Below are 14,479 nucleotides of genomic sequence, written 5' to 3'. Positions count from 1 at the left end.
AAAACGTTTCCTTCCTTAACTAATGCTCAAAATGTGCCCTTTTTACCTGAACCTGGATGCGTTATGATGACAAGAGAATGAACAACACTTTTTTTTGCCATTTTATAATCTCAGAGCATATTTTAAAAGAGAATACAGTATGGTGACAGAAAGCCAGATATTTTAGAGTATAGTATATTTAGAAGAATAAATGAATAAATGCAATAGATGGCCAAATAATTAAGGATTTCTTTGGAAAAATCCAATAGCAATTTATCAATTATCCCATTTTATTCAGTTCATCGTGAATCCATCAGTCCGTAGAAAAAAACTTCTCAAATTCTAATTTTATGGCAAGCAGGCACAAATAAAGACAGGAGCCCTTAATAATGGTCTCAAGCAATTCACACATATTTATTTCTGCATTTTAGAAGCCTCAAGCCAGGGAGTGAAATCCGGACAGGTTGTTATAGCTACGCAATCCACAGGGGTTCCGATGTCTATTTAAAACCCCTCAGACCCTCCCTCTCTCCTTTAAACATTATATATCACACACACTGCATGCTAATGCGACCAATTCTCAATGAGCACTAAAACACATCTTAAAATTAGGTCGTTCTGTTGTCTGAGTTCAAACTGCCTGACTAGGCAACAGAGGGAACATATCATCAGAATTCCCCCTTTGGCAATATTTGCTGATTGGGTCCTAAAAAAAAAGCAAGCAGCTTTTAACTTTTAATATTTGGCTCCCGAGTTCTGCCACGAGTAGTCGCGAAAGATAGATTCTCCCTCAGTGTTTTTGGAGGATAGAACAAATCCATCCGTTCAGATTCGTTATTATTTTTTTTTATCTTAGTAAAATCTCAGTGCGCGTATGAGCGCGCATGTAGGCTTTCTGCTGGAGAAGTTTTAGCGAAACTTTAAGGATGATATACCTTGGATGTTTCCTGTTGCTCTGTGGGCTTACGCATGTCATGGCAAGTTATCCCATCTGGTGGTAAGTTTTATTTTCATTAGGCTATATGCCGGAACGAATGGGGTAGCATATTTTTTTGAAACGTTGAGAAGTATCTGATGATCCGCTTGTGTGTCAGTTTGAGTGGTTATGATTCTAATTTCGTTTTTAGCAGCAGCGGAACATTTAGCTGCACTGATGGTAAAGTTGTTTTGAGCAATGAGTTGCAAAGGATTGCTTAATAACCAGACAAGAAGAAAAATAATGACGCTTTTAAATTGAAAAATATAGCAGAAAACGGACCTGTAGAAAACAAAACGAAACAGCATATTTCCAAATGGTATGTTAATTTTGTTATGCTATGGTCCCCGACATTTGCAACATTAATGCAAAATTAACAATTAATTGATGCAATTTGACTGAGAGCAATTTTAATTTTCATAGTGCAGCAGGTGCAAAGTTTGTGTGTGTGTGTGTGTGTGTGTGTGTGTGTGTGTGTGTGTGTGTGTGTGTGTGTGTGTGTGTGTGTGTGTGTGTGTGTGTGTGTGTGTGTTCGCTCATATAGGGTCAAAGTGGCACAGAACAAATATGAAATCTTGCCCTGGGTTTGATCTTAGAACAAACTGATCATGTAAAACATATTGTATACGCATATTCATTATGTAATTTATATTTATGTATGGCAATGTTATGAGGATAATCAGTAGGCTACATAATTGGAAATAGAATGATTTCTTTTTTTCTTATCTGACTTGGGATCCTCTTTTTCTTTTAATGAAATATATTTTTGAAGGCTTAATAACCAAATTCACCACAGCTTGAAGTGTGATAGCAACCTTTTCTGTAATGGATATCATAGATGTCTCAGTCCAACACTGTTTTTTCCAATCAGTTTCTTCACTTTCCGAATGTCCTCAAAAATCAAAAACTGATGCCTTTGTTGCAGTTTCTTTCTAATTTTAATCACACAAGGAAGCACAGAATCACTGCGTAGCATGCACTAATGAGATTGTAAATCAATGATAAAGTGGCCTATAATTTTTCATATTTAAGGAACTGACAAACATCACTAATTGGCACTATTTTTTCACATTGTAATTTTGTATAAATGTTCTGTCTCATTTTTAGAAGCTGGTGTCTGGTTCCACAGTGTTCATGCTTGATCCATCAGCTACACACATCAATCACATATGTCTTGTTAGCACTTAACTAACAATAATATTTTTTAAATCATTCTATATTTGGTTTTGCTTAGTTATTGGGTGTTCCCATTACTTCCCTTAATGGGGTTCCTGGTGGTAATACTGATGAGAAACTAATTACACGCACAGCTGGAAGGAAATCCTGATATAACAGTGGGCGGAAAAAAACTGACCCAAATCAGGAAAGTCCTGTTTCTAAAAGTTAGTGCATACAGTCACACAGGACGCTCTACCAACTTGATGTTCAGTTCATTTTTGTGTTTTATCACCTGATATGTTTTGCTCCTTCTTTGTTGACGCCTGTGTGTGTGAGCCATCTTATAGCTCTGCTGATTGACACACATGCACACTGGCCTTGAATTTCAATCTCCATAAGAGCTTCTTTTTTTCCATTTATTCTCTTTGTGGAGCCAGTTACAAATGACACAATGGAAGGGAGGTTTCCATTCAGTCATAACAAAACTACAGCAAATCTAGCTTCTGTGTTGATGGTTTGATTTTGGAGGGTGGGTCAGGTCTTTGATTGAAGAGTCTAAGAGAAGCAAAAGAGTGGCAAGTATACATAACGGGAGCAAGTTTGCTGTATCACTCCTACCAAAGAAACAAGCTGCAGAAGTAGCACATGAAGTCACCTTAAGTTGAATATTCTTGACGTAATACTGATGGGGAGGGTGTTCATGCAGCACTACTGATGTGTTTTTTGTTTCGTAGCAACTCATCCCAAGTCAAATAGTGTTGTTCCTTTTGGATTGCGCTCAATACGGCTGCATTGTCTTTCTGTTTTCAAACAGCATGTCAGCTATCATGAGCTTTCACTTCTGTGAAAAGCAACCTGGGATGTTTTGCTGACAGACTCTGCTGAACTTTGCTTCAAGTGGCCATCGGAGCTGCATCACATTCAACCTCTGTGCCACAGTAGTCTCTGGGGATAGGGATATGCACTAAGGCAGGTTCTTGTCTGTCTCTACTCGACCTGCCATGCCATAGCCTAGCTGCAACCGCCACCCCACCGCCCCCTTCCCGAGTCCACCCCACCTTAGAAGATAAATACCTGGAGGTGAAAGCTTGCCGCACATTCCTTTTCCCAAACATATTCTCTTGATGTCAAAGTCGGCTCCAAGGCCCCAGGGCCCACGAGTAAAGTGGTAATTCTAAGGTACCCTGCTTGGGCTTGCTGAAATATGCATTAAACCTATGCTGGATGCACTTAGATGAGAGGGGGAAAGTCTGTACTGAGACAAAAATTGAATATGATACATACTTAAGTATTTATTTGTAACAGTTGACAATAAAGTGTTCATTTGACATCATGAATCTTAATAGCATTAGTGAATCCTCTTGTATGACCGCTTACACTTGCCCTTTCTCTGCAGGGCAGCTGGTGTGAGGAGGATAAATGGATTTTTCCGGTGAAATTATAAAAAATGAAGGCAAAAGCATTCAATAGATGCTTAAAATCCAGGAAACGTCAGTATTTAAGTTAAAATATTTGTTAGAGCTATCCAACAGTTCTGGCATTTATGCAATAGCTCATTAAAACCAAAATCATAAATCATCCCTGGTGGAACAAGCTCTGCCTCCTCTTTTAGGCCATTTCCTAACACAGGAAGAGGTGGCATGGATTACTCAGCCCCATTGAGACAGACACAGAGATGCTCATGAGTGGAGCAACTGAAGCACATTGACTCATGATGGTTTTATGTGGCATGGTTTAGTTTGCAGAAATGCACCCAAAAAGACCCTCACAGGTGTAGTTCTGATGAGTAGTTAGGCTCATTACAGACTCTGGTCAAGAGGAAACCCGTATATGACCTTAATTCTGCACTGTTTTGCTGTTCAGATACATTTTGTGTTCAGACACATTTTGTGCTCATTCACTAATGGAACTTTTTTTTGACAATGATGGAGGTGATGAAAGCACCTCAGAAAACCTCAGAGACACCACATTTATTCCTCGTAGAGCAAAAGGAAGCAGAGGAGGTTCAGGACCAGACTGACAGGAGACTACTATCTTTAAAAAGAAATTGCAGGCCTGCAGCTCTTGTTTTCACCTCCTTCAGTCCCACTAAACACCTCACAATGATGAACCTCTGATGAATTGTTGTACACGTTGTTTGTTGTGCATGTCAGAGGCTAACCAAAAGTCTGCACCAGTTTGCGATGTGGACTCAGGTTTCTGCAGAGAAAGATGTGCTTCAGGGTGTATGGACTGACAAGGGCCAAAGAGAGGTCAGTGTGTAATTGGAATGCCCTTGTTTACTGATGGATGTTGTAGACAAACTGCAGGCAAATGTGATTTTCTCTGGACTCAACTTGCCATTGCTCGCTTACTGGATGTCTCATTTATGATTAACTAGAGTGGTCTAGTCTGTCGAAATTAGGCGAGAAATTTTGTGCGAACCAGTGTGACACATAACTCTGACATTTGCTCGGGGGAAATAACAGTGGTTTACTCAACAGGTCAGTGTATGGCTTACACACACCTTGACAACAGACAACATTAAAGTGTAATATTAAAAATGAAATGAATTAAATTCAACATGTAATTGAGGTATTCAAGGTCAACATGTTTTGCTGCCATCATGGTCAGGCAGGGGTCAGTTGGCTGAGGAGATCTTTTCTTGGGCTGTGCGCTTTTAAAGAAAGCCGCCTGAGGCCAATGTCAGGACTTTTGGTAATCTTGATGTGATCGCCGATTAGTCCTTGAACAACAGTGAACGGGTCAACAGACAGCGAGCTAACTGAGTGGCAAAAGACTACACAACTGCTCTGGCTTCGCCTTTGTGCAACAGCTACAGTAACTGTTATCAAGCCCATATCACTCAGGGGAGGATCAGCAGATTACTGCTGCCAGTGTTCACTCTTTAATAGACAGTTGAGGTGACATGTAGACTGGATTTCCAACAAGCTTGTCAAAGATAATAGGAACTGTGCTATTAAATTATGACAACTCAGGTCAGCGGGTCATGCACAACATATATAGAGCGTAACCAATCAAACCAATTATCTACTTTTAGTATGAGCCAATAAGGCTTTCTGTGATGTGGAAATGCCAATAAATGGTCATGTCAAAGCATAGTACAGCAAATTGATTAAATTACATACTATGCAATGATACAATGGATATCCCATTTCTATGATTACTAGTTACTAAAAATCCTAATTGAGAGGACACAGAAAATAAAGACAGAAAGACAGAGAAAGCAACAACGAGAACGAGACGGAGAGATGTAATCAGTGAACCAGTTTGCACTTGTTGTATCCCAGAATACCTTCCTCAAAGGAAAAGAAGGGGGTTGGGTTCTGTGTTACACTTAATACACTCTCTGAAGTTTCAATGTAGGGTTTGCACTCTTATTACCCTAAGCCGAAGGCCTGTTAAGTGTGCGGACAGTTAATAACAAGGTGTAGTTTTCCAAGTTGTCAGCTTAAGGTCTATGAAGACCTCGAGATGCATTGTGGACTTTCATCTTACACAGCAACACTGGCTGCTTCTGTGGTAGCAGGGCTACAATTTCAATACATACAAAGGGCAGGTGTCTGCAGAGAGGGTAGTTTAAGGGATAACGAATGGATGCCTAATGGTGGCATCTGATACAGCAAATAAACACACACAATCAAACTCAGACATGGAATTACACTGCACCTGCAGAGGGAAATTAGTCTTCCACTTGAGAAACATTTCTTATACGTCACATATAATCGTACAAAACAATGTAATGAAATTCAGTCTCCTGAATCCTAAACATTAGGAGCAGTGGACAGCCACATAGGGCCCAGGTAACATCTCAGGGTTCAGTGTCTTGTTCAAGGACACTTGCAGACAGGAGGAGTCAGGGATCAATCCGCCAATTTTGTGGTGTTAAATAAATAGATAAAGACAGACAGATAAACTGCTATCATGAAAATGCTCTGACAATGTGACTTCCCCTCACCTTTTAGGTCACTAGCAGTGGGCCACCAGTACTCATCACTGGGCACTCAACCCATCCTCTGTGGCAGCATCCCGGGTCTGGTGCCTAAGCAGCTGCGTTTCTGCCGGAACTACGTGGAAATCATGCCCAGTGTGGCAGAGGGGGTGAAGATTGGCATCCAGGAGTGCCAGCACCAGTTCCGAGGCCGACGCTGGAACTGCACCACGGTCAATGACAATCTGGCCATTTTTGGGCCAGTGTTAGATAAAGGTAATTTTATAGAACAAACACATCCATGTGGACTTAATAACTTGTGCAGTGTGCTTTCTTTAACATTATCATAGTGCACGTATGCTGCATTTTGTCATGCAAAAAAATTCAAACACAGGTCGCCAATATTCATGTTTAAACTCCCCCGAAAGATTTCTGCCGTTTTAATTTGGCACCATCCATGTGGTTTACTTGGCTCATTTGTGATTAACAGACGTCAAAGCTATCAACCAAATTTACCTTTTTCAAGCCAGCTTTTGAAAGATCAGACAAAACCAGTGTCTTGGTAGCATTTGCAAAAGTTCTACTTGCCCAATTATCAAAGTAAGAGGCTGTCAAGAATCTACATAACCAGGAAAAATATGACAGACATAACCGAAACATGTATATTCCAGAAACAACAACAAATTAATAGGCCAAGTTTCATCATGCAAGACCTATTTTTGTAAAGATAGTTTCGGAAGGAAAATATAATGCTTTGAGTAACTGCATGTAATATCACACCAAAAATACTTTTACTTTGGTGATGCTGTCTGACCCTACCACCCTCAAATTATGTTTCTATGTCTCTAGTTAAGTTATTAGAAGTTCTTAGTTCTTTAAACCACCTGCAAAAAGACTTCACTGAAAAAAATGAAAGTGACTTTTTGTATCGCTGTGCTGATTAACTCTTCCATTAACAATTCTATATTCTCTCTGTCTTATATTTGCATTAGAAAAGCTGCACTCCCTGCATGCATCATTCATTATGCTCATTCAAACCCTTGTTTAAATAGACTGTAGACTGAACAAGCTCTGAGCAGCCTGTACGCATGAAATGATGTACACAATAGAGACAAGTGAGTTCTGTCTTGTTGGAGTTTTCTTTAGGAGGGAATCCCCTGTGATTGTTATGGACTATTACAAAATGCATTTTTCCATTAGATTATGTGATGATGTATTAAGACTTTCAAGTGTATGTCAATTTTGGTCTACATATGGGCTCAGTCTGCAGAAATCCCCACTGTGTTGGTAGATTTTTTTTATCTCCAAGCAGAGCCAACCTAGCTGTTTCCACCTTGTTTTCAGTATTTGTGCTATGTTAAGCAGCTACTGGCTGTAGTTTCATATTTAATGGACAGATGTTATTGTATGGTATCAATCTTCTCATCTAACTCTGGGCAAGAAAACGAATGAGCGCATTTCTGAAAAATGTCCAAGTATTCCTTTGATGCCTTCAGTGAGTAGAGCAGATGCTTCTTATATGGTGTCCCAAGATGCTCTTTTCTGGGTTTTCTTGTTTCCGTCTGTGCTGCGTCTTGCTAACGTTAAAATGAGTTACAGGCTCCGAAATTAAGAATGGGCACTAAACATAGGGAGGGTCGGGGATCTAAACCTGTCACATAGTTTACAGAAAATTGATGGAAACAGAGAGGGTTGGAGGTTACGTAGGGCAATTGCTTTTAATAAACTCCTGAGCCAGTTAACAAGAGGCTTGAGCTCAAGTAGGTGGCTAACGATAGGGGTTCTCAGTCCGAGCCCTATTGTGGTGCAAAATGCCACCACAACTCTACGATTGCCTTCCCTCCCAGGCCTAAATTGCAGGGGTACTGAGTGTAAAGAGTAGGCAGCTACTGGGCTTTAGTAAATCATTTTGATTGGATTAAGGTCACTGAGGCCCTTAATAATGTGAGAGGTCAAAGTGGCTGGATTAAGTGCCTTTGTCAGAGGCCAATGAGAGTGACTCGGGCTCACAGGCCTTTGATAGGGCTTAGTAGGAGAGGGCTTCCATTTCATTGGATTTGATTGATGCTGGTGTTTGTCTGTGCAACAGGGCCATTGTCCTCACTGGTGTCTGTTTGTCTGTGAATCAGACTGTTGTGTGTCGGTTTCCTCCTGCCTTTTTGGGGGCCAAAGCTGAAAGGAAGAGTAGGCGCCTTTATAGGCTTCAGGGGCTTAGTTCCTAACAGTTAGTCCATCACTGCCCGTGTCCTCCTCACCTTCACCGAGGACATTAGAAGTTCGTTTTTCAGAGGTGGATTAAAAACTGGAAAAGTACTAGAAGAATGAATGACATGTACCATTAAGGAAAGAAGGTATTCTGCTAATTGAGTTGAGACTACAGTTTAATACAATGGAAAACGTTTTTTAGTTTCTACTTGTGGAGAAATGCTTTGATCACTTACGCAACCTGCTTTCAAATATGCATAAACATGCTAATACAAATTGGGACCATGCATTGTCTTGACCACACACAAACACTCATCTATCTAAATAGAGTGTCACATACTCAACCTCATGCACCAAAACATAAAAGAGTTAAGTTTCTCCTGCCTGTAAAATACTTACATACTTCTTCTATGTGCACGTTCTCTCTCCCCTTCACATGGCCTGATTGTCTCTCTATGTTTCTCTCTCACTCCACACCCCAAATCACAAGCCCTACCTCTAGGCTATGTCTGCGTCAGCAATCATTAATTTACATTAACTAAAGTGTCAAAACATGCACTGCTGGAATCTGCCTGTGATGAAAGGTAATAGAGAGCTGCGCAGGTGTTCTTAGTCTGCGGAATTGATTCCAGCGCCATTTCTGCATTCTTTGTATATACAAAACACCTACTAACTTTATGGGTATAATCAGGCTCCAGTTTATGAGTCATATGATAAAATGAGTGAGGGCAAATTTGCTACGAAAAGCGGACAGTCACAATTGTGCAGGTGTTACCACCCACACAGGTATAGACATGCGCTGTCACTGATATACTTGAAACCATTAAATGCACGTAAGGTTTACAGGACACTCGTATTACGTAATATATAAAGCAATTGGAATGGATTGCAAAGTTCAATACTGACTTATCTAACCATTCCCTGTAAGTAAGTAAGTACCTCTGCCTCTGCAAAGTCTGTATACCAGGAAATCCACCTAACAAATTAACCTAAATCATTAAGTCTCAACTGAACTAACTGGGAAAAGGTCAGGGGATGTAGGTTACGACCTATGACCTGAGGATGAGAAGGTGTAACTATTTAGGATGAGCTAAGAGGTCTATGCTTCTCATGAGACGTATGTATCTCCATGCTGGGGGAGGGAAACTAGCACACCAGTATATCATTAACTCTGGGCAAGAAAGAAAGAAGGGGTGTGGCAAATGGAGTTGATGGGGGGACCTTAGCCCCACTCCCTGCTGGGCACTGCTCAGAGCACAATATCTTCGCAACCATGAGATTAAGCAGAAGAAAAAGTGCTTTTCCCAATTCACACGCCCTTTAGATTGTTTTATTAAACCATTTGAATAGGGATTTCCCCGTCTGCCGACAAGCAGGGTTCAGCCAATGCATAGTTCTCTGTTGCTATGACTTAACTTGGTCCCCACTAATCACTGGCCAGGGCAAATTTCATATAAAATATCTGGGGCCATTGTTGGACTAACACAGCGTGACAGTGGCAGCACAATAGGGGATTCAACCCCCCAGCAGGTTGTAGGGACCACTTGGCCTGCCAGGGTCTGGCAAAGTTTGGTGGAGGAGCATAGTCTGAGTAAGAGGGTCCTAAAATACCATAAATTGGTCGTAAAATCAAATAAAGCAGAGCAACTAATGTAAGAGCTGGTGTTTCCAGGTAAAGTAAATGTTATTACAGGTGTATATAGCCCCTGTCATATGAAATACCAAGTATGATACATAGACATTCTCAATAATATTTCTAAATTTGAACATTTGTATAACGTTTGTTGACTTTTTGATACAAAGTGTAAATACTTCAACCACACCAGGGTAAAAATATGCCTTGGAATTGGCACCAGGTTCATAATGCAGTGAATGTGTATAGTGACTACTATACTCTCCTCATAAACCATCAGAATCACATTCAGAAAAAGGAAATAAACAAGACATTTTAAAGAAATATGAATAAACAAATATATACAATATGACTGTTTAACAATGGGAAAAGAAGGCTGTATGGTTTAGTGCAGGATGCATAGAGATGTTGAGGGATGTGCAAAAGTTTAGTATATGTTGTGCAGTGGACAGGTTATAGTCCAGGATGGTCGTTAATGTAACATGTAGTAACTAGGGGTGGGGTTAAGAGGGATCCCGGGCCTTGTTAATGAGGCTGACTGCTGAGGGGAAGAAACTGTTTTGTGGCATGAGGTTTTGGTTCTGATAGACCGCCGCCTCCTGCCAGAGGGGAGGGTATTAAAATGTTTGTGTCAGGGGTGGGAGGCAGTAATATGGCAGGCAATATGCTGCAGTCTGCCCTTGTCCTTGGTGGTGGCAAAAGCATACCAGATGGTGATGGAGGAGGAGAGGATGGAAGCAATGATGGCAGAATAGAAGTGCACCATCATTGTCTTTGGCAGGTTGAACTTCTTCAGCTGCCGCAAGAAGTACATCCTCTGCTGTGCCTTTTTAAAGAGGAAGCTGTTGTTCATCTCCCAATTGACATCCTGATGGGCATTGTTCTGTATTTGCACGTGTTAAATGTTTTTAGTGAGTGGTTAGAATAAAAACAACGTATTTCATCAACTAAAAAGTATAGGGTTGCAGCTTGTTGTGTATGCTGCGCACAAGGGACTGGAGGGAACTGTGCATTATAGGGTGTTTGGGGTGAAGTTGTCTATGTTTACTGTGTGTATGTATGTATATTTGTGAGGCCCTGTTCAGACTTTGAAAACAAAATTTCTCAGTGGACAATAAAGAATATCGATCTATCTATCTATCGATCTATCTATCTATATATCTATTTTATTGGAAAATGTTTCTGCATAGCCAATAAGAGTTTAAGAGGTTTATGGGCAGTAGCATCATTGCTTGGCATGGATATCGATATGCTTGAAGGCAGATAACCTGTTATATCAAAACCAGTCTTTTTATTATTTGTATAGTGATCCTGTAATGTACAGAACTACATTTTGTTGGGGTCAGTTCGTATTCCTTCTAAATCACTTTAGACATCTTACAGCCCTTTGCTATCTTGATTGCAAAGAAAATAATACAATATCCAAGTGAAATGATATTGAGTAAGCGTGACTCCAGGAAGGAGAGCAGAGGTTCAGATGTATTGTGAACATTAGTAACCTTGTGGGTATACAATAGCAATATGAAGTGGGTGGTGAGGATGCCAGTATGCCTTTTCTCTTGCATCATTGTTTCAAATGCCCTTTAGTCCTTAAACTGGTTGGAACCTGCTGTAAGGGAGGAGCTCCTACTCCCTTTAGCTTTATACTCCTCCCTTCTTTCTTTTCTTTCTTTCCCTGTCGTTCTTCTTCTTTAGACAGAAGCATGGACTGCCTCTTTATCTATCTATCACACACACATGCATACACACAATCTCAAATTTCACTATTGATCTTTAACCCTCTCTGTCGATTTCTTCACTCTCTGTTTGTTCATTTTTATATGTACACCTGGTGTTTCCACTTTCTTTATCGTGTTCTCTCTGTGATTTTCTCTTTTCTTGTGATTGTGCAAGACCATACAATTACATATATTCAAGGCAAAAGTCCTGCCATAATAAATTCTGTTAAAGCAGGGAATGCTGAAGCAAAAAATTCTTCCCTTCTATAACTGTAAAATGTTGTTCGGGATTGCATTTCTGGACACAACAGTCACATCTTATTGTTGTGTCTATGATTTGTTTCCTAACCTTTCAAAAGCTTAATTGAGTCTCTTAATTATAGGCCTGTCAGGGCCGTCTCTTCCTCTCATCTCTCTGGAAGATCCTGATCCCTCTGAGTCATCAGTTAGCTATGTCAGACAGAGGCACTGAGGCCTTGCTGGCCTTATTCAGAGACAGGACGATTGATGTCTGAGCTGAATGAACACACACTCAGATACACCTTGGTAGATACAACCTAAACACATGAAGGCAACAAAAGTAATGGACTCTACAGTATGTATAGTTTCTTGTAGTTGTGTTGTTGTTGTTGGCTTGGGTTGAGAAACATTTGCTTATGCAATCATACAAGACCAAAAACACCATATAATACCATATAATCAGGTGGTGACCTACATTCTCTAGCAATTATAAGACAACTTTTCTATTTAATCCTGAAAATAATCATTAGGAATTTATTTCTTACTCTGCAGGATGTTGCCTCCGAGTATTTTTCCAATGCTCTATGTCTTACAGATTTCTGAACTTCTCTTTCCAGCCACTCGAGAGTCAGCATTTGTCCATGCTATTGCCTCGGCGGGAGTGGCATTTGCAGTGACCCGTGCCTGCGCTGAGGGTTCAGCAACCATCTGCGGATGTGACACACGCCACAAGGGCCCCCCTGGTGAGGGATGGAAGTGGGGTGGCTGCAGCGAGGATGTAGAGTTTGGGAGCATGGTGTCCCGGGAGTTTGCTGATGCGAGAGAGAATCGCCCTGATGCACGTTCAGCCATGAACCGCCAAAACAATGAGGCAGGAAGAATGGTGAGTTTTCTAAAGAAGCTCTTTTTGCGGATTGTGTTGTAGCAGTTTTTCTACCTTCAGATGTTTGATTAACACATAGATTTTGTTATCCTTAGTCCCTTAACGACAACATGTTCCTGAAGTGTAAGTGCCATGGGCTGTCAGGCAGCTGCGAGGTCAAGACATGCTGGTGGTCTCAGCCTGACTTCCGAGTTATTGGCGACTACATGAAGGATAAGTATGACAGCGCATCAGAGATGGTGGTGGAGAAACATAAGGAGTCCCGCGGATGGGTGGAGACCCTGAGACCCAAGTACAACTACTTCAAACCCCCTACAGAGCGCGACCTGGTTTACTATGAAAGCTCACCCAATTTCTGTGACCCCAATCCCGAGACCGGCTCCTTTGGTACCCGCGATCGCATCTGCAACCTGACATCCCATGGCATAGATGGGTGTGACCTCCTCTGCTGCGGCAGAGGCCATAACACCAGGACTGAGAAGAGAAAGGAGAAGTGTCACTGTATTTTCCACTGGTGCTGCTACGTCAGCTGTCAGGAGTGTGTGAGAGTCTACGATGTGCACACCTGCAAATAAGGACGTCTGGTTCTCGTCCTTTTCTCACCAAAATTTAAGACTTCAGTAGGCAGAGGAACAATTACACCAACTTATCTACAAGACATGAGAGACGGAAGAGCTGTCTGATCTGTCCATGGACTCCAGTGGCAAACATAGCAGATTTGTGTTTTGTGCCAAAAAGAGCCAGTCTCTGCCTAATCAACTGAATGGGTTGAGTAGATAGTGACATCACAAAGCGTCATCATATTAACAGTGATGAAGGTGATGATGACAACCATGTTGATATCTCTAGCGATGACAAAAGAGTTGTAATGTACTGACGTAGAAAAGGAGAACTGTCGGCCAATTGACAAACACCATATTGGTGATATTTTTTTTTCTTTGTTCCAAATAGTTACTTTTGTTGAGAATAGTACAGCACTGCCAATGCTTTTAAGTCTATGGGTCAAACAATGAAAGTGTCACATTTTCTTCAATGTTTAATCATAACTTGTTTTTGCCACAAAAAAGTGACATTTATGAGTAATTTACACGATCAGACACTCAACAGCATGCATTATCCTCAACATTATAAGTATCTGAAAACTAACATTGTTGTGTGAATGAGTTTTTTTTATAGTGTTTTTATGTTACTGATGTTTGGGTAAGAATGCACTTGAACCTGAGTGAATGTAGTTATTATGCTGTAATGTGTTTACATATTCTTAAATTCTTAAGCTAACAACTTATTATCTGCTTTCAATTACTAATTTTATCTCGAGAGTAGACATGAGCCACATCAACTGAACATCGGCGAAACAAGAATATCCAGTCTGCACATTGTCTTGAAACACCTAAAAAACACTGGAAGCTTTTTTTTTTTTTAAGAGTAACAATGCTTTGAACAACATCGATAGTTACGACCAAAGACAAGTAAAGACAAAAAACCTGTAAGTCTGAGGTGGTCAGAGAGCTGTAAATAAATCTGAAAGGTCAGCACTTGTGTCCCATTGAGAAATATGAAGCATGTTCTCCTTGTTTTTATCAGTATTAGCAATGTCTCATGTGAATGGGTGTGGGGAAAACTGTTATTTATAAAAGGGATATCCCCACTATATTTTTTGTTTCATTTACACACATATACTATTCTTTTATTTTGATAGTTGATTAAATAGAGGTCAACTCTGTACTCCCTGATAAAATAAAACACAAATGGCAAC

At 40.6% G+C, this 14,479-nt stretch overlaps 1 protein-coding gene across 1 annotated transcript; it reads left to right on the top strand.

The window, feature by feature from the left end:
• Positions 1 to 905: 905 nt before the first annotated feature.
• wnt3a (wingless-type MMTV integration site family, member 3A) lies at positions 906 to 13,298 on the top strand. The gene is made up of 4 exons (XM_028593817.1): positions 906 to 976; positions 6,079 to 6,320; positions 12,458 to 12,723; positions 12,819 to 13,298. The coding sequence occupies exons 1-4, from the start codon at positions 906 to 908 to the stop codon at positions 13,296 to 13,298; spliced, it is 1,059 nt and encodes a 352-aa protein (XP_028449618.1).
• Positions 13,299 to 14,479: the final 1,181 nt, after the last annotated feature.

The sequence above is a fragment of the Perca flavescens genome, chromosome 12 (genome assembly GCF_004354835.1).
Source record: "Perca flavescens isolate YP-PL-M2 chromosome 12, PFLA_1.0, whole genome shotgun sequence".
In the NCBI taxonomy this organism is placed as follows: Eukaryota; Metazoa; Chordata; class Actinopteri; order Perciformes; family Percidae; genus Perca; species Perca flavescens.
Note: the sequence above shows the minus strand (reverse complement) of the source record. Positions and strands in the feature narration are given on the sequence as shown.

Bases quoted from the DNA above. Each gene is read 5' to 3' on its own strand.
- wnt3a (XM_028593817.1), top strand. From the start codon at position 906: ATGATATACCTTGGATGTTTCCTGTTGCTCTGTGGGCTTACGCATGTC. The intron at 6,321-12,457 runs GTAATTTTATAG...TTCTCTTTCCAG, and splicing joins TGGGCCAGTGTTAGATAAAG to CCACTCGAGAGTCAGCATTT. The intron at 12,724-12,818 runs GTGAGTTTTCTA...TGTTATCCTTAG, and splicing joins ACAATGAGGCAGGAAGAATG to TCCCTTAACGACAACATGTT.